General features: G+C 45.9%; 1 protein-coding gene across 14 annotated transcripts in view; it reads right to left on the bottom strand.

Moving 5' to 3' along the window:
* Positions 1-2,144: 2,144 nt before the first annotated feature.
* The window catches only part of FOXN3 (forkhead box N3), a 386,468-nt gene continuing 364,405 nt past the window's right edge, over positions 2,145-24,207 (bottom strand). For all 14 annotated transcript variants that reach the window (XM_040641548.1, XM_040641545.1, XM_040641557.1 and 11 more), the window contains 2 exons: positions 23,910-24,015; positions 2,145-8,872 (listed from right to left, as the gene is read on the bottom strand). In XM_040641548.1, coding sequence (XP_040497482.1) covers positions 8,323-8,872; positions 23,910-24,015 — 656 coding nt within the window. In that variant the 3' untranslated portion in view covers positions 2,145-8,322. The remainder of the gene's footprint in view (positions 8,873-23,909; positions 24,016-24,207) is intronic.

The following is a 24,207-nucleotide window of genomic DNA, read 5'->3' as shown; positions in this document are numbered from 1 at the left end:
CCCACAACTAGATTACCTAAAAATGAGAGGAGAGCTTGTGTATTATTTAGATATGGAAAGAACCCATCTACCCAGCAAATCATTACGTCTTCAAGGCACCGTCTAGAATCTCGTCGTGCGGCTCGAGGAACCCTTGGACATGCAGCCCCCAGCCACAAGCACAGCACCGCCTGGCAAACGCTGCAGTTAAAAACAGGGCAGGAAGGAAAGAAAGTCACTCCCAAGTGTGAGTTTTATTAGAACCTTGGAGTTCTTCTCTGCATCTATACCAAGATGCTTTTAATAAAATGAAGACACTGATCATCCTCTGTTGACCTCTTTTCAGGGAAGGAGTTGGGGTGTGAACTGAAGAGGGAGGAGGGGGCAGCCGGGTACCATCTTGAGGGCAGAGAACCCAGCTGGGGAGGCACGTGAATACATGGTAAGGAAGTGAACCCACACAGAAGCAGCTTAGAGACGCATCTGAGTGCTGTCCTTTCAAATCAGTCACCTGGCAATACTCTGAACTTGTCCCAGTAAGACTGCCCTGCTTAACCCTCAGGGAGCTCTGCTCCAGAAAGACTGGCCCCAACCCCTTCGGGGTGCCATTTAAGCCTGAGCATCTGCCTTCCACGCCAACTCAGGGCTCCATTAGCTTGCAAGTCCCTTCAAGGCTGGCTCCACCTGTCACTGTCCCCCAGCAGTTGCTGGGAGAGAACTGCCGCTAAGCGAATGCTTCTTGAATTAAAAAAGAGAAAGGCCTCGCGAGGGTAGCATATGAATCGTTACCCAAAATAACATGCAATACCTAATAACGATGAATTTGACTTTGGGGGCAGTTTGTTCTACTGCCGTGCTAGTATTTCAATTCTTTGCTACCGGTCTCCTTTCTCACACCGTATTGCAGCCCAGAGGCCTTGCCTTTTGGTCTTCACTGCAGGTCACAACCGACTACCAGATTTTCCTCCTTCCTCTCTTCTGTGGGATGGTCAGTATGCCCTAGGTCAGATCGGCATTTTGGTGGTGTTATCATGTGGATAGGGTTCCCGGAGGTATTTGGATACTCGGTCTAACTGGGCGTCTCTTTTTGAGCCACCTCGAGGTTCACTTATGGAAAACATTCAATATGGGCTTGACCGTTACACTTGACCTTAAGCATACTCAACTTGGTCACCTACCTGATTCACCAGATTCGGCCCAGAGGACTTGCTGCTTTTCCTCCCAACCAGTTCTCCTCAAATACTGAAGGTCTGTCGTCCGGGAGGAGACACCACAGCTTTGCAGGTGATTTCTGCACTGGGAACGGAAACAGCAGCAACGCCAACATGCGGGGTCCTGGGAGACCACTTCAAGAAGTCTCGTGGGGAGGGCCTTCTAGGACGCTCGCTGGAGTAGATACGCCCCCCCTCCACCCCCCGGCCTTGCAGTAACACCTCGACCATAGGAGTTATGGCCTGAGAACCTGTAAGACACCAGTGGATGTGGGGGCCCAGCAGGACTGTGCACAGGCCAGCCCCCCCGGGGTTCCTACTGCTGCTGCTGGAATCTACAGAGCTACGTGGTAGACAGAAACGAAACCACCACAAGAGAGAACACCCTCTCTACTCCTCCAGCACGGTGCCTGGTGCCCCACGATCTATTCATTGTCTCACCACTCTTGGCCATCTAGCTCCTTGCTGGCTCTTGGGGTGTACTGCGGGGGTGACAGACTGGTGACAGATGAAATCTACAGAAGAAAGTTTAAGGGTTATAAAGTTATCACAAGATAGACTGGCCGGCTCCCCCCACAAAGCAGCATTTCAGTTTACTGTTTGCCAGCTTCCAGAAGAGAGGCAGACTCTGTGTTAGCCATAAGCTCTAAGTTGTGTGGTGGGAGGCTTGCTGTCCAACGACTCTTTGGACCAGAGCGGAGACACGCAAGTGAGCCCAGCCTCTGGCTGGGAGTTTGCGTATTTCCAAAGGTGTGTGATTTTTTTTTTTTTTTAAACCACAAGGGATGCATGAGGATGGGTGGGTCCAGTAAGTGCGGCCAAGACCCTAAAACCGAACTGTAAAAAAAACGGCACACACACCCTAGGGCAGGTAAGAAATAGAAACGATTTTACTGCTCGGCATTTGCCTACGGAGACGCGGTGCACACAATACGACGTGGCTTTGTTCTTCAATTGATGCAACTCAGTACTTTTTATTGCAACTGGAAGACAATACATCACAGAAACTTCATGGTAGGTCTGGGGGAAAGTGTTATTTACAATAAATGATGAAATAGTTTGTCTTTGGCAATATGATTACATGTGAAGAATGCGAGATGCAAGTATGGACGCCTCCAAAGCAACACCGTCAGGTCCCTAAAGTTCGGCTGATCGCACCTGCCTCCACACTGCTCCTTTAGGTGACACCAGCGCAACTGAACATCTCTCTCTCTCCTGTACGGCTCTCCCTTTCTATTCATGATATTGGCAGTTTCATACAGAAAATACAGAAAAAAAAATTGGCTTTTGAAAAATTATTACTCTAGTCAATTATCATTTGGCCACGTAGGGCTATTGGCCAGCAAAGGGCAGACGACCCTAAGCATTGATAGTAAACCTCTTGGTCTTCTGATTGCTTTATCACTGTTATTTTTGTTTTTTCTTCTGTAAAACAAAAACGAAACTCAGAAATGTTACAGAATCAGAGTATAAAAAAATGTACAAGTGTATAATGCTTCCCAGACACACCCGGATCCTCCCCCCCCACCCCACATTTCACCATGGCAGTAGTGAGTGTGAATAACACAGCATGAAACTGGTTACTGAATCCGCTATGAGCTTCGATGGCCTCGACAGACATACTCAATAAATGCTTCATGTTTAAATAACTGAAATTGTGCTAAGTTTCATCTAAAAAAAGGGGGTGGGGGTTGAGGAACTCAGGCCACAGTAATGAAAGGATGAATACAATTTGTAGGTTCGACAGGCTCACCATATCGAAGTCTGTGCGAATCCGATATGGAGTATCAGTTATTTGCAAAAGGCAGGGAAGGCTGTTCTCAACTTTTGCAAATGAAATACAGTGGAAAAACACTGTTGAATATATTCCAAATAAATAGTCTTGATTTCGACGCTAACAAAACGAACAGGAAGGGTACTTGTGAGCATATCACAGTAAAGTCAGAAGTGATCTTTCACCTAGGTCTGATTTCAAAAGTAGGACAGACAGCAAAATGCAGCACCATAGACACATCGGTTTCGGCCGTTAAAAGATGGATCGTTTTGAAAATCGTATTTTCCTTCCTTAATTTTTGGTCAGTGAAGCTAGCACTTGTTTGCTGAACTGTGGAAGAATTTCAAGGTCACACGCATTATTCATGATAAAGCAACCGAGCTGACGAGTCTGTGCTTAATTCAAGAATAACCAGTAGAAGAGAGAGAAAACAAGGAGTTAGCCACCTCCGGGTGCTCTCTCGAAGGAAGAGGGGTTAACAGATGAATTCACAAAGGTAGGCGGGTCTATACAGAACACTGAATGCCATGTGTAAATCCTCATGAAACTCCAGAAACAGCAACACCACACAATGCATATACTTTGATTTACACATTCCGTTACAAAGGAAAAAAAAGACACCATTACAACTTTGTAACTGTGTTAACTGCAATATAAACCAAAGTCCCGAGTTTGGCAGGTAACTAAAAGAGGGTTATCACTTAGGTTATATAGCAAAAGTGTTGATGTATATTATATATAGTAGTATAAATAATAAAAAAGTATTATTTAAATTAGATCACAGTGCTGCATTATGTGCATAACAGTGTCGGATATAGTATTGGAGGGCTGGGACCTACGACACTAAGGACTGAACTGTCAACACTGGTAAGTCACAATCAAGAGGGGACACAGAGTTCAAATGTGTTCTTTTGGTGGCAAAAATCCTGAAGATGAAAGAAAAATACTTCTCTACAGAAACATAAAAATAAATTGCAACATCTGGGCAGCTGTGATCCACCAGAAAGAAACCGAGTCCCAACCTGAATCAAGTTTAAAGGGAAAAGAGAAGTCACATTGAATTTAACCCAATCCCATATGGAAAACCCTCCCATGTAGGTCACTTGTACAGAACTCTGATTCCTTCTCCAAAAGCTCTTCGAACGAGAGGCTAAGACCCCACATGCGTAGCGTTGAGCTGGTAGCACTTGGTGCTGGGCAGTCCCAGTGGGTCCCAGGACCGAGCTGGGCACAAAAACCATCTGGACGGTTTTCACTCTACAGAGCTCCCAGCCTGAAGTTGTCCCTAGGGCAGGGACGCCATTCAGTGCAACGGCAGCTTCTAGAATGCCCTGTGGTAGCTACTGCAGCACCCAGCAAGGACCAGACACGCTGAAAGACTCTCCGAGAAAAATCAGCTCTTGGGAAAGCCTCTGACACATCCCTTCTTGAAGACTCAGCCCCAAGACTGAAACCTGCCGCAGTCGTCTTGGCCATCTCAATCCGCCACCTAGACGTGGGTTTGGTTCATCTGAGTTTCAAATAGACAGCTTTATTTACCAAAGAACTCTTAAACGTATATTGATTAGAGAGGGAAGGGAAGTAGGAGCTTATGGTATATAATAAGGCTGGGAAAAATCTATGATGCGGACCCTTTCCACGCAGTACTAGATAAAGATAAAAGACAATTCGAGTAGCATAAAAATAACTGTCTATGTGTATATCATTTAAGAAAAAAGAGCTACAGTCTCTTTCTCTTAAATGTGTCCGAGGGCCAACAGCAAGTAATTGTAGATGTCATGGTGCTGATGTGTTCATGGTTGTTTTCCAAAGCATCTTTAAATATTGCTATAATTCCCCGTCTCCCCCTCCCCCCCCGCCCCATGTGAGTACGTGAGATACTGGAATGACACATGAAAACGCCACTTCTCCTAGCAGGAGAAATGAAAGCAAAAACACCACACCCCTTGAACGGTGCTCAGGCGATCTGTCAGACTCATGAATACATATGCTAGTTTGGAAGCTAAAAGAACACCTGACGTTTGGGAAGTAATTCCAAGACTAAAGTGAATTACATTTGAGCAAAATATTCTTTCACAAATAGGCTTGTGCTTAAATCCTCTACTGCTCTTGGAGGAGGGAGTGAGAGAGGGTGCCTCCGCCCCTTGGCTCGGCAAGGACACGGACAACCTCATTCTGCAATGAATTCACTACAAATGGCCACATACACATCGATACTTTTTTTTTTTTTCTCAACAATCAAAATACAAAGTTAAACACAATTGAGCCATTGTTTTGGTTATGCATAATGTGTATGCCTCCAAAAACAGAAGAAAAATAGAAAAAAGTACCCTCACTAAAGTTTCCCCTAGAAGTCACCCAGCGGCTCCTACACAGGTGCTGAGGGAGACTCAGGAAAATAACACTTAGAAAGCTGCCCGATGAGGTATTTATGCAAAAAGAGTGGTTCTGGAGTTAAGAACGCACTTTTATAAGATATTTATCTATTTCTCAAAGAGATCAGAAAAGTAAATCACACACATTGCATTTTATTATTTTCTAAAAGAGGCCTTTGCTCCTTTAGAAAAATGAAATGAGGGGAGACAGCCCACTGTGGGGGTTTTGATTGGAAGAAGTCCCCACCAGAAACAGTCCTGGATGTCCGTCTCTGCCGTTTGGGAGGGAAGTCTGAACTCTATCCTGGGGAAGGGGGGTGGGGGGGGGCCGAAGGGGGTGTCTTCCGGGCTTGGTCAGGCGACAACACACATCACAGTGTTGCTCAGGCTCCGCCGCTGAGATATCTGGGCAGGTGGAGGGGACGGAGCACCTCAGTAACACATCCTTTCCCCATCTACACCCAGGACAAATAGACTGGAAGTGTTCAGTTTCAGGTCCTGAACTTGACCTGTCATATGGGCGTAGACTTTTTTTTTTTCAGGTTCTCTTATCAGCAACCCAGAGGAAGCAAAGCGCAGGGTCTGCGCCAGTTCATTCTGTCCTGGCTGCCGCCAGCCGCTGGGCTCCACGATGGCCCGCGACCGTCCTGTCCTTAAATTAAGATCACCGTCTCCCCAGTGCCCTCGCTCTCCCTCACCACCACATCCTGGGCCCCGGTAGTGGGTGTTCCTGTTTGTGTTTTAAAATTCCCCTCCGTGTGGGTGGAAAATCATATTCTTTCAGAGATTGCTCTCTGGATCTCCCAAGATAATTTCTTTGAGGCAAAGATATCAGAGTTTCTGGTCTGCGTGACATCGTCCGGTTGTCTAAATTCGGCTCTCATCATCTAGGTGGGCTTAATTCCAGGTTGGTTCCTGTGCTCAGGTGGCAGAGGTGGCCGGCCCCTCCTTCCCACTGTGAGATGGCGTCACAGGAAAACCGTCTGGGGCTGGTCCTTCCAACACCCGTGTCACTTCCTCCTTCCCGTGTACCCTAACTCACACCCTCATCCAATAAGGCCCATTAGCGTGCTTCCCCTTCTTCTGGCGAATTTGCATAATTATTCACTGCCTTTTTGCTAGAACCAAATCACGGTAATGGTTTTCTCAAGTCAGCGTCCCATAATTCTCTTGATTCTATCATACACACTCACTACTAAGTTTGCCCTCAAATTATTGCGTCATGGTAAACATGTACAGACAAAGAGAAAGGACACACTTTTCAACAGAGAACCAGGGGGTCGGGGGCTGAAGTGCAGACAAGGCAGTACAGAGCTCCACCATCCAGGCCCTACCAGAACATGAAGATATTTTATATTGCAGAGTAAGATTCCCCAACAGTCAGAATTTGTCCCTGAAGAAGGTTAAACCTTAAACACCTGCTTCAAAAAACCAAAACAAAATAATTGGGAAAAAAAAAAAAAACAACAGAAAAAAAGAAAGAAAGGAAAAAAAAAAAAGAGAAATCCAAAAGAAACTCTAAGCCTAAGGGCTTAAAAATTAGAGGCATAGCCTTTTCTCTATTTTCTATATTTATATGAAAATAATTCATGCTTCATGCTAAATACATTATTTACCTTACAAGAACTTTGTTATTTTTGAATAAAAAAAAATTTGTGTTTTGTGATTTTTTTTTCTTTTTTTTTCTTTTCTTTTTTCAAAGGAATCCATGCACTGTGGATCAGAAATTTCTGCTGGCTACACTGGCTGAATGTGGAAATCACTGATTTTGCGAAGATGAGTCCTGACTGACATTAATTGCAAACTCCATTTTGAGGGCAGTATAGGAGTTTTTTGTTTTGTTTTTGCCATGTTTTTACTTTGTCCATCAATGTGCCTTTAATCTTTGAAAAACACACCACAATACTAATGGCAGGTTCTGTAGCTTTTCGTTTTTTCACTCGAATCAAATAGTTTTGACAGACAGACAAAGATCTACCATTATTTTCTTCCTTAACAGCTATTGTAATTTCCTGGAGTTGATTTTCACTTGGGCAGTTAAGAAGACATAGCTTATTTTCTGCATCAGTTCTTTCTTTCTCTCTCTCTCTCTCTCTCTCTCTCTCTCTCGTATGTGTGTGTGTGTGTGTGTGTGTGTGTGCAGGGCCAACCTTCAGGCTTATGGCTTGTGGAACATTCTCTTAATACAGAACAAAATTCAATGATGAGCAACATCACTAAAAACTGACCCAGTTTCTTCTCATGAATGAGTCACTGACACCTGGTGTAAGAGGAGTGGTCCAGTGTGTCCATCTCCTAAGATGCTACTGGGCTTCACAGCGAAGAAGCACAAAGGACTGGAGACAGCCCCCCTCTGTCCACCCGCCCCTGCACACTTCAGGGCAATGAAACCCACGGCAAGGCCAAGGGTTCTCCTGGTGCAGCTGGATGCCCTGTGCTACGAGCCTGGGTCTGCTCCCAGGGGACCAGGGTTCTTCCTTGTCCCAGTCGCCTTACACCCATTCACTCAGCGACCCCAACTGGGTGTGGCCACCCTGACCTTTCAAACCTAAGGGTTGGGCCTGATCGATGATTACTTTGCCCACGTGCCTTCTAGGTGCCAAATGTGTGTTCCCGTGGCTTGATCGTTGGCATCCCTGCGGATTCAGCCACGTGTTTCTGACAAAAGCTGGAGGAAGCAATGGTAATTTTGGCTTTTTCGGTTTTGTCTTCAGATAATGAAAAGCTTTTGTAAAACAGCTGAGTGTCAATATGAGTTCTATGGCTTCAATCTCCTTTAAAAATAAAATTCTTAAGGGTCCAAAACAAAGGAGGGGCAAATTAAAAAAAAAAAAGGAAAGAAAAGAAACCAAACAAAAAAAAAAAAAAAAGAAAGAAAAAGAAAAAAAATACTAAATTGCTGATATTGCCACAAATCATTAGAAATCTCCTGACATGCTAAAACCGAATGGCCGAAAGTTCAAAACAAATCAGTGACTTGTTTTTAATTTTTTGTGGTTTCCTTTTGCTCTTTCTGCCCCTTTGCCGTCCGATTGGTGATGTTATTCAAACAGGACCGAATCCCTGCCAAGTGCAGGAGTGAGCCCGCCGCCTCTTTCATCTCCTCGTCGTCGCTCTCGGGGGGCTTCTCCGTGCGTCTCTTTTTGAGGGGCAGCGTGTCGCTGGGCACCTTCCGGGCCTTGGCGAAGTGCTGGCGCTTCTTGTGCTGGGCCGCGTAGCCGCTGTCCCCCAGGGCCTCCTTGGCCTCCTTGGGGCTGTGTTTGCGGTCGTCCTCCTCCGTCTCGCTGTGGCTCTCGTGGCTCTGGAAGCTGCCCTCGCTGCCCTCGCTGCCCTCCTGGCTCCCCTTGGTGGCGAACTCGTAGTGGTCGTCAGCCGAGGAGGAGGAGAGCGAGTCGCTGGCCGGCGAGGTGCTCCTGGCGTTGGAGGACTTGGCGCTGCTGTAGTTGTGGTCCTCCTTGGGGTCGCCGCTGACCACCGGGGAGCCGCACGACGGCTCGCTCTCAGTCCGCAGCCGGCAGCCGCCCAGGCCATTCCTGCGGACAGGGCGGCGGGGAGGGGACACAGACAGGACACAGGTTAGCCCCCCGCGGTCGCGCCCGCCCCCCTGCCCCGCAGCCCAGCGCTCCGCCTGCCTGGGACCCGCAGGCGGCCCTGCTCTGCAGACAGCGTCCCAGATCCCGACCCCTGTCCTCCTTGCTCATCCCCCCTCGCTCGCGTTTTCACTCCATCTGGGCAGAGACGGCAAACCACACTCTTTCGCAGTGACAGCAGTGGGAGGTCGTCTCTTAAACTAGAAAGATCAAGCCGCGCTTGGTGTTGCAAGCCCGCCAACCCCAGGGAGGGGGCCCCAGCAGGCGACGCTGGCTGGGTCCTTTGGGGGGGGGGACGAGCCCGCTTTCTTCCAGAGCTGCTGCGATATTAGGAGCCTTTGGTCAGGAGACGAAACCCAAGGTTCAGCCGAAAGGGATACCTGCCGTGTAGTGACAGCTACTCCCTCGCGCCTTCCGCGCCTTCCCTGCCTCCCTCGTTCATCTGCAAATATCGACTGAACACCTCATATAAATGCAGGGCCTTAGGGAGGGTCCCGAGGAGGCATCGCCCTGGGATCAGACACAGACACTGTCGCAAAGACGCTTGCAGTCGAACAGAGAAGCAAGTCATGGCTACATCACAGGTGAGAGCAGTAAGCTACTGCCTACTGACCTACCGCGTGCCGGACGCCACGCACCACCTGCAAGGATGGTTGTATTGGACTCTCTAAAGCGGGTACAGACACCTCTATTTTACTGATGTCGGAAGAAGGGTCTGGAAAGCCACACAGCTAATATGTAGCAGAGATGGATCGAAGACCAAAGTCTGATTCTCAAGGTGGGCTGTTTTTCTTTCTTTCTTTTTTCTTTTTTTTTTTTTTAAAGATTTTATTTATTTATTTGACACAGAGAGAGACAGCCAGCGAGAGAGGGAACATAAGCAGGGGGAGGGGGAGAGGAAGAGGCAGGCTCCCAGAGGAGAAGCCTGATATGGGGCTTGATCCCAGGACCCTGGGATCACGCCCTGAGCCGAGGGCAGATGCTTAATGACTGAGCCACCCAGGCGCCCCAAGGTGGGCTGTTTTTCTGATTTCCTTACAGCTAGGTCCCTTCCATACACTCCCATCAGGACCCGACAGCACTTACCCTAACATGGATTATTGTCTCATGTCTTTACATCTGAGTGACGAATGGAACTCCCTGTGCTTCCATGCTGGCAAAGAGAAGGGTAGTGCACCCACTTCGTTGTGGGGCTGAGAATGGGAGGGAATACCCATCCACAGGGACCAGTGCCTGGCCTAAGGGTGGGGACTGTGATGTTCATTCCTGCTTAGGCCACACATTTCCCAGGGTGGGCACTGATTCTGAATGGACGGCAGCTGTATTTCTGATAGTGTCCAGGACACACCAGGTGTTCAGAAGAGGCGCCGATCAGAGATGAATACACACAGGAAGAAAGGGTTACTTCCAGCTGGAGGGGACAGATGGAGGGCAAGGAAAAGGCCTGTGGAAGACATGGCATCTGACCTTGGACTTGAGGACTGAAGGTTTTGGGCAGAGGAGGAGAGGTGTTCTGCTGCACCGTGCTGGCCCCGTGTCCTGTAAGCCCACCCACCCGATGATGCACTTCTAGGAGGTCTGGGGCACATGGGCACACTTTTCCTTCCTTCTTTCCTACACACCCCCAGCTGTACACACTCCTACCATGGTCCCTCCACAGACAGCACTTGCCACCATCTTTTTGAGCTGTGCGATGCCTTGTTCAGTGTCTGTGTGCTTCCCATTGGAGCGTTAGCTCCACAAGACAGGGCCCAGTCATGCCATGTCCCTGGCGCCAGGCGCACAAGACACACTGAGCGAGTGTGGGAGCAGATGGAACTGTGTGGCAGAGCGCGTGAGGTCTGGGAGGATACTGGGGGTCTCCCCCAACGTGCCTTACTGGGACACTCCCCGAACATACGGCACCTGTAGAAAGGCTACAGGGTTGGGCCCAGCAAGATCCTGGTGCAGCCCAGGGAGAAAGTAAAGGGGAACGAGAGTCCCTGGCGTCCACGGCGTGGCAGCGAATGAAGCCAAGGAGTATCCCTCCTGGTGCTCCAGGGCCTGCGGTGGGTGCTCTGCTAAATACGAGTGCAGGTGAGAAATCCCACTGGAACGTGCGCTCGCCAAGTGTGCGAGGGCCATTATCCAAGCTCGACCTTTGCTACGTGCCTGGAGATCATCAACACCAACCCCAGCAACGACAACGCTACACAAAGACAATTCATTTGCACAATGGAGTCCTAGCGGTCTCCAGAAGGGCTCAGACCGCGTCCTGTACTCTGCGATCCTGAATCCATACCACCTCTGCCCAGCCCTTCTAGAAAGAGCTTGGCTCTCAAGACCGACAGCCTTCTGTTCACAGTCCAGTCTTGCTTATTAGTGACCTGCAGTGGGCTCATCTCCCTTACAGGGCGGGGTGATGACGCAATGAGAAGTTCTAAGTGCAGACGATGGTTCTTAGCGGTGCTTGAGAATTCTGCCTTGGTTTCCTCTGTTGTCATCAGACGGCTCACCGCTGCTTCCTGCTGCTGTGACATGTTTACCTGAGCACTCCTGTTTTCTTTCTGTTCTAGGTCGGGAGGCTTATGGGGACACGGCAAAAAGGAAGAGGAAAGAGGACCGGAGAGAGGAATTCTTCACGGGCTTGCCTGTAAACACAGCCCCTGAGCTTTGCGGAACGGCCCCTGCAATATCTGTTTTCTGCAGACCTCCTGTTTCTTGGCTCTGTCTTGGCGGCGTAGAAGTGGCTAGGAAAGGATTACTTTGAGGTGCTTCCAAATATGAAACTCGATAAATGTAACTAATTGCACAGGCAGCTATTAATAGTTATTAAACAAAGAAACTGAAAGTCTCAGATAATGGTTCTCTTGATCTTTGCTGCTTGAGGTAACTACTGTAAAATCCAAAATAATTGGTCTACCGAACTAGCCTGAAAGAGCCTCAGAGCGCAGCCCGCGACACTTGGGGAGGTACACTGGGCTATGGCTGGCTTTTAGAAAATCGATTCCGAATCCGCATTTGTTAACAACATGGGGCTTATAATTCACTTCACCACCACAGTTCGGCAGAACAGGATACCTCGGAACATACAGAAAAAGAGGGGAGAGGGGCAGAGAATCATGGGAGCGAGAGCATGAAATAAATCAAGGACTACCAAAAGCGAATTCTTAGTGAATCTAGGTGAAAGGCATATGGTGTTCATCGTGCATTTCTTTCTTCTTTCCCATGGGTTAAGACATTTTTTTTGAGTAAAAAGTTTGGAATAGGCGGTGGGAGATATATGCTAGAATGACAGCAATGACAGAACATTCTAGTTCCAGACTATTACAAGAGGAAAGGTTCTGGGCCTGAGAACTTGCCTTTCTTACAGGAGATAAACAAGCATGAGAGAAGTACTAAAGACACACTACAGTCAGATGGAGAATAGAAGAGAAAGTCATTTCTACCGCCCATGAATTTAATGTTCTCTTGGGCGAGGTCTCTGGTACCACCTGGAATGATGCTGCACGCCGACAGTGACCCCATAATCCACACACTGGAACACTGGCCTAACTCAACCAACCGTTTTGCAGATTAAACAGAAACTAAATAAGTCCTGTGACTGGTCCACGGGGCCCTGGCTAGTTCTCAAAGAGAGCTCAAGCAGGAATTTGAAATAGCTTTCTGTCTCTCGCGGGTAAGGAAACCAATACACCCATTGACCATATTTCTGGATAAAAACAGGTATACAGACGTTAAGTTCAGGGAGCAGGAATTAAAATATAAATGTGTCTCTCTCAGCGGATAAAATTAACTTTCCCTGAGATTGTAGCACGGGTGCATATCCATAAATTACACACAAACTCAGCAGGGAGTGACAAGCGTCTTCAATTACGAATAACTTGATGCGATGTTGTTCATGGCGGCACAAACCAGCTGTACGGACTTGGTAAACCCTCCAGCCGCCAGGGGTTGTCATTACGGGACGCCACACACTTAGAAGAAGGAACCAGTCATCCCGAACACGTTGGAAGGTAAGTATCTAACCACCTCTTCAAAAATCATTCATTGAAATGAACATGTGATACATGAGAAATGCCTGCCATTTTTCGGACGTAGCTGAACTTACAGTAGCACCACTCGCAGCGATCATGTTAATCTCAAAACCCTGGCATTCATTCTCCCGGCAAACTGATGGGAAATAGCTAACATAAAAGGTGAGAAATCACATTAGTTCAGGCCAAGAATGAGCAACGCTTGCAACCAACAAGTCCAAGTACGGCTTCTAATGAGGCATGGGCATTTTGCGGTCTCCTCTCTAGGTTCATTATTGGTCCAACCACACGTATCACCACCACCTTGCACCTGGGCCCAAGGGATTTCTCTGGAACCGATGGTTTTAAACCTGGAGACTATCATTCAGGGTGAAGTTGTCCTCAAGGGACTGACTTGAGAACTCTGGACTTTGGTCAAGTGAGCAGTTAATGGGATTGTGAATCAGGGCTGGAGCTGGAGCTGGTGCAGTGCTTCTGTCTAAAACCAAACATGGGTAGAAAGACATGGAAGAGAAGAGATGGCCTGGGGCTTTCACTTTCAGCTGGGAGGCAGAGAAAACATCTGGAAGGCACTCTTCTGACTATTACACAAAAGATCCTGGACGAAGTACAGCGACACGGTTTTAAGTCACTGCTGGCTTCACTGGGAAATAAGGGGACTCTTAGAAACCCATGCAAACACACGTGTACCACGAGAATGTCACACACACACAAACACAAGGTTAAAAAATAAAGGGACAAAATCTGAAATGCGAGCAGTAGACAACCAAGAAAGCCAGGGTTTCCCCAGAGCAGATGCCTGCTCTAGCACTGGGACAAGGGACCGAACTTATCATGATGGGGACAGAGCGGCAGAAGATTGATTCTGGCGGCTCCTGTGGCTCCTTGAAAGGGATTAAGGTGGTCTCAGGTGTACTGGTCCCTAGGTACCCAGCATAAGTTCGGAAAGCAAATCCTCCCTTAAAGAACACAATCTGAATTCAGCCATCAGGATTCCCACATACTAAGGTTAAGCAAATATTCAAGTAGAAAGCTCATAACCTCAAATCACCAAACATACCAGCAAGCAGGCCACTAGGAATGTATAAATGTAAAAATGTCATGTAAATGAAAAAGCTAAGATGTCTGAATGAGGATACTCTCAATAAGGTCCTAGGGAAAAGGAACTTGCCCGTCACAGGCAGACAATGGGGATAAAAGCCAGCCTTAACCTCAGCTCCAGATGGGATGCAAAATAAGAAAAACCTCCCCTGAGATTTTTTTTTTTTTAAGATTTTATTTATTTGACAGAGATAGAGACAGCCAGCGAGAGGGAACACAAGCAGGGGAATGGGAGAGGAAGAAGCAGGCTCCTAGCAGAGGAGCCTGATGTGGGGCTCGATCCCATAATGCCGGGATCATGCCCTGAGCCGAAGGCAGACGCTTAACCGCTGTGCCACCCAGGTGCCCCCCCGCCTCCGAGATTTTTTTAACCATAAGCCTTGAGTCTTGTGGGTATGAGGCCAGAATTCTGTGTGGACCCAAAGACCTCGAACTAACTTTAAAGTGCCCAGTGGTGCCTACTAGAAGAAAATACAAACCCTTTCTGGAAGAACATTCTTTAATCTCAGGCCACGAAGAATTCCCACAGATAAGACTTCAAAGAACACAGGTTCATAATAAAAAAAAAAAAAATTAAACACAAAAGAAATAAGCCGCCATAAGCCAAAGACAACAGAAAAAACCAACTATAGAATCTGAACTGTAAAGCTGACAAATATTGAAGTAAGTAGGTGCATGATGTCAAGCATGTGCACAGAAATAAAAGAGGGAATCGAAAAGTATCAAAAAGGAAGAACAGATTATGAAATCCAAGTAGACAGATTTTGGAAAGCATCAGATTTGCTTGAGATGAAAAAAGTATAATCCTTGAAATTAACCTCAATGAAGCTGAAAGAGAAAAATTAGGAAAAAAAAAGAGCAGTGAATTGGAAGATGGATCTGAAGAGACTATAGTCTCTGTAAACAGAAATATGGAAGAAGACTGGGCAATATGGAATATGTAAGAAGACCCAATGTAAATCCAACTGGAGTTTCAGAATGAAACAGAACATGGGGGAGAACCCAACACCTGAGGAGAAAATGGGCTGAGAATTTTCTCATTTTGATGAACAGTACCAATCTTCAGATTCAACAGACAAATCCCACAGAAGATAAATAAAAAGAAATGCGTATCTGGACACATCATAGTCGAACCGCAGATATTAAAAAAAAAAAAAAAAAAAAAAAAAAAAAGAAGATTTAAAAGTAGCAGATCACCTGAAGAGGACTATCAGTGGGGAGCCGGGGTGGCTCAGTCAGCTGAGTGTCTGGCTCTTGATTTTGGCTCAGGCTGTGATCGCAGGGTCCTGGGATCAAGCCCTGCAGTGGGACTGAGCCCTGGAAGCGGGCTCTGTGCTCAGCGGGGAGTCTGCTCGGATTTTCTCTCTCCCTCTGTCCCTCCCCCAACGCATGTGCTCTCTCTTTGTAAAATAATAAAAATAAATAATCTTAAAAAAAAATAAAGAGGAGTATCAGTTAAGATAAAACAAGCAAAACAGATGAAAGTGGAAAAATATTCTTGAAGTGAGAGAGGAAGGAAAAAACAGTGAAACTAGAACTGTCTACAGAGTAACACTATCTTCTAAGAATGAAGGCAAAATAAATATGTTTTCAGACAAGAAGTCATTAGGGCTTTAACTAAAAGCAGATACTCACTGTAAGGAACTTTTTAAGAATTTATTTCAGGAAAAAAAGAAAATGATTAAAAAAGAAAGGTCTGAGATGCGAGAAGAAATGATAAGCAAAGAAAATGTAATCAAGTATTGACTGAACAGCACAATGACGATAATGACTAAGTGACTTAAAAAAACAACAACAAAAAAAACTGAAATAGAACCAAAGTCCCGGACAAATGAAACACCCCATTGGGAGGCAGAGAGAATAGCAGCTAAAGCATTCCAAGGGCCTTGTATTGATCAGGAGGTTAAAAGTATTGATTAACTTCAAACATTTAAAAATATTCATGTTCCAAGTTCTGGGATCAACACTAAAAGAAGAGAAACAAAATGTGTAACTTCTAAACCATTAGAAGGAAAAAAAAAGAGGAATGGGAGACTCTTGATCAATTTAAAATAATGCAAGAAAGCAAAAGAATCTGGAGATAGCAGGGCAAACAAATATAAAATAAAATGGTAGAAATAAATCCAAGTATGTTATTAAAAAGGGGCGAAAAATCTTCACTGAACAGTAAAGATCATTAACACAGATTAAAAAAAAAAAAGCTTTTTGTTTCCAAGAGAAAAACCTGAAACACAAAGACAAAAAAAGGTTAAAAGTAAAAGGATGGAAAACCTTGTCTCATGCCATGCTGGTGTAGCTATATTAAAACCAGAGAAAACAGATTTTTAAGGCAAAAATCATTACTACAGATAAAGAGAGTCATTAAACATTCATAAAGGTTCAATTTACCAGGAAGATACAACAGTTCCAGACACGGACACCTCCACTAAGACAGCTTCAAAATACATACACCCCAAATTGAAAGAGCTACAAGGAGAAACGGTCAAATCCACATTGTAATGGGAAATTTTAATACATCATTCTCATTATTCAACTTATCAAGTGCGCGCGCTCTCTCTCTCTCTCTCTCTCACACACACACACACACACACACACACACACACACACACATACACAGAGGGTTAGTATGCAGACTTGACCTAATGGACATATACAGGACATGTGTTAGTAATGGAGAAGGCATATTATTTTGAAGCACACGGAGAATATTTATAAAAACCAACATACACTAGACCATATAGCAAGTCTCCCCAAATTTCAAAGAAGCAGTATTTTACAGATCAACTCCCTGACCACGTGGCTGGTAGGTAAGAATCAGTGTTGAAGAGGTAACTAAAAACCAAAAAAAAAAAAAAAAAAGAATCACCTTCTCCTGTTTGAAAATTTAAAAACACGCTCCTAAAAATACCCATGAGTCAAAGACATCAAAATGGAAATTAGAAAATACTTTACACTGTTTATGAAAATCAAAGGCATCAAACTTAGGGGCTGCAACCAGGCAGCAGTTTCAAGGAGATGATAACCTTAAACTTTTATAGAAAAGGAAGAAACATTTTTTTTTAAAAGATTTTATTTATTTATTTGACAGAGAGAGAGACAGCCAGCGAGAGAGGGAACACAAGCAGGGGGAGTGGGAGAGGGAGAAGCAGGCTCACAGCGGAGGAGCCTGATGTGGGGCTCGATCCCAGAACGCCGGGATCACGCCCTGAGCCGAAGGCAGACGCCCAACCGCTGTGCCACCCAGGCGCCCCGAAAAGGAAGAAACATTTAAAATGAAAGTAACCAATCCAGGCAAAGAGAAAAAGAATAAACCTACAAAAAGAAAGCAAATTATAAATGAAAAAAACCCAAAACCAAAAAATAAAACTTGACTTTGAGAGGAAAACCAAAAAACTATGGCGAGACGAAGCAAAAAGAGTGATGTTCAAATGAAATAAGGAATGAAAAAGGAACACAACTACAAAGGTATTTTAAAAGATGATGGACACGTTACAAATAACTTTATGCCAATATATCTGAAAACTGTGGTGAAGTGGAAAAATTCCTACAGTTACCATAATGAATTCAGAAAGAAATTAAAAATAATCCATACTCTTCCTGTAGTATTTCCTCCTCTTCCTCCTACCATAAAGCATAACCTAATACTGAGTTTCAGAACTGCCTTCAAAGACCATGATTTCAGAAGACCGAAGCTGCGTGGTCTTTAAAAACAAAACAAAATACAATACGAAAAGACCAGTAGTGGGTACAGCATCAGGAATATAGTCAATGATATCGTGACAGTGTTGTACGGTGGCAGATGGCAGCTACGCCTGTTGTGAGCACAGCCTAATGTACAGACTTGTCCAATCACCACGTTGTACACCTGTAACTAATGGGAAATTGTGTATTAACTATACTTCAATTAAAATAAGAAAGCCCAGGGATGCCTGGCTGCCTCAATCCGTAGAGAGCGTGCCTCTTGATCCTGGGGTTGCAAATCTGAGCCCCGTGTTGGGTGTAGCGATTACGCAAAAATAAAGAAGGGCAAAGATTTGTCTCCTTAAAAAAAAAAAAAAAAAAAAAAAAAAAAAGAAAGACCAGTGGCAAATCTCCCCTCAAGTTCTGTTAGAGGACATCCTATCTTAACATGGAACGTTGTCAGCTTCCTGAACTCTTGTGACAAACATCTTCTCAAGGGGAAAGACAAAGTTAGGTGACCAGGAGCAAATCTTAGGCTGAGAGTTTTCCTGGTGACCCTATTCTGACAGTGCCTTATGTATAAATGCTTTGTATTATAGTAAGACCATTAATTCCTGACTCTCTTCATGTTCCATGGGAACTGCAGTTTTCATTTGAGGTCCAAATAAAACTAAGCAGCTTTAGATGGTGGCTAGATGGAACCTCCTTATAATTTTATAGATTGCTGCGGTTCAGACGACTGCCACCACTCCTTAAAACCAATGGCTTGGGCACAGATGTACACTGTCCTGAAGGGGGCATAAGCAGCTCAATCCAAGCCTTTTCCTGGGGTTTGGGGCTAAGCTTCAGGGGCTCAGAAAGGGGACCTGGGAAGGTGTGTGGAGGGCAGGTTAGATGAATCCAAGGCTCTCCACATTATTTGTATTTTTTAAAGTGGTTTTACTGTGGTAAAACACACAAACATGAAAAAATTACCATCTTAACCATTTTTAATCGCACGGGTCATGGTACTGATACACATGATACTGTGCACCCATCACCACCATCCAACTCTAGAACTCTTCATTTCATAAAACTCCCCCAATAAACACCAACTCTCCACTCCTTCCTCCCCTCAGCCATTGGCAACCATCATTCTGCGTCCTGTCTCTAGGATTCTGACAACCCTAAATGCCTCGTATAAGTGGAACACATAGTTTGTCTTTTTGTGACTGGATTAATTTCACTTACTGTAATGTCCTCAAGGTTTACCCATACTGTAGCATGTGTCCGAATGTCCTTCCTTTTCAAGGCTGAATGAGACTCCATTGTGCGTACGTACTGAATATTGCTTATTCAGTCATCTGTTGGTGGACCCTTGGGTTGCTCATACATTTTAGCTGTTGTGAATAGTACTTCTATGAACGTGGATGAACGAACAGCCCTTCAAAGACCCTACTTCTAGTTCTTTTGGGTACAAACCTAGAAGTGGACTTGCTGGATCATACGGTAATTCGATTTTTAAATTTTTGAGGAACCACCATATGTTTTCTACAACAGCTCCACCATGTGACATCCCTACCGAAAGCGTACAAGGGTTCCAAGTCTTCCACATCCTCCTCAACACGTGTTAGTTTCTGCTGTTGCTATGAGTCATCCTAATGGGTGTGAGGTGGTATCTCATAATTTTGGTTTGCATTTCCCTAATGATTAAGGATATTGAGCATATTTCACGTGCTTTGGCCATTTGTATACCTTCTTGGGAGAAATGTCTGTTCAAGTCCTTTGCCCATCTCTGAATTGGGTTATTTGTTTTTCCACATTACTTATTTTATCAAACGCCTACTTAACGCATACCATGTGCCAGGCACGCAACTCTGTGTTACCCTAATAACCCATAAGACTGGTTTTCTCATGAAAGGCCCAGGCACAGCTGTCCAGCGTCACAAAACCACAGGATAAGGACTGGGGAAACTTGGTTCCTGAGTTCTTGTATGTAATTTCTGGGCTCTGCTGCCCTATGTAGGACCCCCACCCCCAGCAGTTTTCTCCCTGTCCTCTTTGGCATGCCTTGGACATTTAATTCTTCTCTACCACCTGAATGATCACTTGGGGTTAAAAAGAGCCCTCAGAGTTGAAAGCAAGGGGGCCCACATCCCAGAGAGTTGCTATGGCCCCTACGTGGGAGGCAGCCCATGATGCTATCAATGTAAGAAATTTGGGGCTCCTGTTTCCTAAGAAAGCCAGAAACAGTTCTTGTAGGGCTATAATCATTTGTTCCGTTCAATGTATTCTCTGCAAGGAATGTCTCTGGGAAAACCAAAGACACAGGCATAAAACTTACAGACATGTGAGAGTCATTTTGAGGATAATGTGTCTTGAGGACTCTATGCCCAGGCAAATTTAAAAATAAGCAGGTTTCCAACGACTAAGGATGGGCCAATCTCTGAGGTTATTGAGTAAAAAGTCAACACTGTAAAGTCAATTACACTATTGACAGATACTCTTACAAGGAGATTTCACATCATAATTATATGCAAAGGAACCCAGCAAATACAAGCTGTGTAATGATCAGCTAATAAAAGTAACACTTCATCTATGTCAATAACAGTTTCAGAGTTAAGACAAACAAACATGGCCTTTGCCACTCAGTGGTGGAAAAAAAAAATCCCTGAAAGACAAATATTTTCACTTAAGGAGAAGTCGCTTAGACTCACACAGAAAACCTGTCACACAAAGCGGAGTAGGAAATTGGTCTTTAGTGGGTGCTAATGACTCTTTGGCCCTCCCTCCGTCTCCCGCTGATGGGGGGGGGGCAGTGGCAGAAACACTGAGCACCCCCAGGAACCCTTGGTCACCGCCACGGGATCTGGCAGACATCTGCTGCTGCAATGTTCTCCTGTGGACTGTTTTCCTTTTAACCTCAGACACGTGGTCACATTTTAAAAATTTTAAATTATGATGAATGTGAAAGAGCAAAACAAGACCCCCCCCCCCCCGGCAAAGACTTACTAATGGGTTTTACACAGACACTGGCTCTGCAAATACCCCCGTGGCTATGTTTATGCTTATTCTTTCTGAAACCATCTCAGTGTCTATTATTTGCCCGGCATTTGTGGCATGAAGAAGGCAAAGTATATTCTGAGCAAGGGTCCTTGACCTTACACAGCTTGCAATACTCCTCTCCCTAATTTCCCCTAAAACCGAGCTGGAAGGTGCAGAACTTGTATTTGGATAACGCACTGCTACGGCACAGTGGTTTTCTTGACCGGTTCTCTCTTATTTATGCAGATGGTAACCTGTCTGGTTTTGCAAACCAGCAGTTGTGCATTTCACTGAAAACTTCTCTGACACTCAGGAAGGTCAGTCTTAGACCACGTGTGCTTTCACAGCGGACACACATCAAGCAAATGGTGCCATTTTGAAGCTGCTGTCACTCAGCCCTAAACCCGCTTCCACAGTGCTGTGCAGGCTGGAGCTGGGCTGTGCAAGCCCCCTGTCTGCTCACCATCTGGCTCCATGTTAGGCTCAGACCACAGGAGGCGCCACGGAAAGACTGGGAAGGAGGCAGAGGAAGAAAGGACATGCCCCTTCCGGTGTGTATCCTGTCACCTGAGGCGGCAGCTCATTCCTGTAGTAGCTGCTGAAACCAGCTCACAGTCCCTGTGACACTGACAGAGCCAACCTCTTCACGTTCCCTTAGAGGGCTGACACCAGCAGGGGCCTGAGATCTCCCGAGATCACGGGTCCCTCCTCTGAGCTCAGAGACTCCAGCTCCTGGTGGAGGTCTGGATCCCCACCCCAGCTCCTCTTCTGAGGTCTGAGGCCCACCTCTGCAGGGGAACCATCATAATCTCTTCCCTTTCTTCTCTTAGCCCGAGGGGATGTGGCTGCTTCCAGCAACTGCTCTCTCCATGATACCTGGAGTTCTCTTTTTACCCTTCCAGCTACTTGGTCAATAACTTCCCGCCTGGTTAACGGTTCTTTACTTCAAAGTCTCCCTTCTCGAATACCTAGTGTGGTTTCTGTCTCCTGACTGCACCTGAAACCTTGTTTTGTGGTCTTTTACTATGAAGAGCCAAAGTGAGATGCTCCCTGGACCGGATAAGTGGCAACTCTTTAATGAGAGACCAGACTTCCTCGTTTTGCTGTGGGGCTTTGTTATCACCCGGCCAGAACCGAACCAGGAATAATTAAAAAAAAAAAGAAAAGAAAAGAAAAAAAATCAATATCTCAAATAATCCTCTAGGGAGTACTAATCTTAAAACATGTGAGAATATATATGTTACGAGGGTAATAATGAAAATTCGGGGATGGCTGCTATGGAAGGCCAACCTGGTCTTAGGTCTCTGTCCCCGTGTGCCTGGCTCTCCTGTGCTCGGCTACAAGGAACGGCCGGAGCCACATCCAGGTCCCCGCTCAAGATGACAGACTGAAATCTATACTTAGAATCTGCTAATGAACATAGATTGTTTTTCCATGCGAAAACAGTCTACAGTCTCAAAGTCCTGTCAGCCAAAAAGGTAAGGTGGGAGGTGAGGCTGAAAAAATTTTAAGTAAGAAGAGAAAATGGTATGTGTCTCTCTCATAATGTGAGGTAAAGGCATTGATGCTTTGGCTTCGTGGCAGAGGCTTTTCATTTATGAACTCAAGAATTCCTGACCTACAGATAACCACGGAAGATACTGGAGAAGTACGAGAGACCGACCCTTCCCATCTATTTTTGAAAGTATCACCATATTGGGTTAGCAAAAATGATAAGCGGTTTTCTAACTTTATTACTATTCTAATTCCAACCAAATTCCCTCCTCATCAGGTCCTAGACACAGTGTCTGCCCTGAAGATTGGGGGACTTCCATCCCGCCAAGAGTAGGCCGGTTTGCCGGAAGAGCGGCAAGATGTAAGCGAGTAGGAAAGCTTCATGTGGTTGCTTCACACGAGGGAGCTCAACCTTGCATCTCCCTCAGGCCCCCCTGACAGACTCTGGGGTGGTTTCCTTTGGGACATGAGACACTCTGAAAGGAAAACGGCCTTCAGATGCAAACTTGATCCAAAAGTGCAGAGTGAGCAAGGAGAGGATGCTGGGGAGGGGAGGGGAGGGGCGCAGTTCAGCACGACGGGCCCTCCAAGTGAAAGCCTGGGCCCAACACTATGCAAACGTGAGGAGTCATCAGCCATCAGCCAAGTAAGTGAGACCCAGCCCCTGTCTATGGCAAGCGAACCACTGAGAGCAGAGGGGGACACACAGAGGAATTTTACGACACAGGGTTACCCATCAAAGGGCCCCAACGAAAGCATAGGGCTTTCAAAGGAAAGACAAAATCAGTCCAGGGTGGCTCAGAGCCCACATTCAGAAAAGCTCTGTGGAGCATTCGTTTTGATGATGGACCTTAAAGGAGGTGCTACTTTGCACGTGGAGTCTGAGGGAGGCCTACACAGAGGCAACTGAGTGGGTAAGATGGGCCAACAACGGACATATTTGGGGAACAAATTTGGCTCAAGGAGACGGGAGGACCGGGGTGATGTCAGGCTGATGTGTGGGAGTCACGGAAGGTGCTTCTGCAGACAGCCGGAGAGGCACATTTTAGGAAATCAGTCTGGCAGTGGCTGATGGGTGGGTGGCAGTGGGAGGAGAAGTAGCAGGAAATTGGGAGGTGGCATCAACACTGGCACCTGTGAGGGGTCAAAGCTAGTGAGACACCCTAATCCAGGGCCGGAATTGGAGTAAGAAGGATGGAGGAAAGCAATTTCCCAAGGAAGAGTTCATGTGGCTCGGCAACTGACCTGATTCTTGGAAGCAGGGGAATGATGCCACCTGTTATTTATATCCCACTTATCAAGGCACTTTCCACACAGGATTTTGCATTTCATTCTAGAGGTAGACCAGTTAGCCTAGAAGCTAATGAACAAGTTGCTCACCACTTCCTTCTCCCCACCTTGCCCCACCTTTTTAGAACAAAAACGCTTCATTTGTCTTCATCTCCTTATGTGCAAAGAGACCAAGATCACTGGAGCCCAGAAGGAGAAGCTGGCACCCGGACTGGGGGTTCCTGGTACTTACTTTGACTTTTCTGAAGACCCAAACCAGGTGTATTGTCTTCACTATTTAGAGGCTGGGCCTCTCCATCCCAAGTGACCCCATGGGACCCAGGATGCACTTCCCACTCCTTAGGCAGGCTTTGCCCAGCGAGTGTCTCCCTTACCTCACAGCTGCTGTCATTCCGATGGGAGTGATGGGCAAAGGCCGGACTCCAGGAAACAGCCCGCGGCTCAGAACCCGTGCTCCATTTTGTATCACTCCTGGAGGAACTGGAAAAGCAAAAGGAAAAAGACAACACACAGTGAGTTCGACTGTGCAGATTTCTGTTTTGAGTCAGAAATTTTGGATACACCAGAGACAAAGAGAGAGAGAGAGAGAAAGCAAAAGAGAGAGAAAGTGATTATTATTGGCATAAAGAGTGAGCAGAGACAGAGAGAAATATGCGCGCGTGCGTGACACAA

Source organism: Ursus maritimus, unplaced genomic scaffold (assembly GCF_017311325.1).
Source record: "Ursus maritimus isolate PB19 unplaced genomic scaffold, ASM1731132v1 scaffold_25, whole genome shotgun sequence".
NCBI classification, from domain to species: domain Eukaryota; kingdom Metazoa; phylum Chordata; class Mammalia; order Carnivora; family Ursidae; genus Ursus; species Ursus maritimus.
Note: the sequence above shows the minus strand (reverse complement) of the source record. Positions and strands in the feature narration are given on the sequence as shown.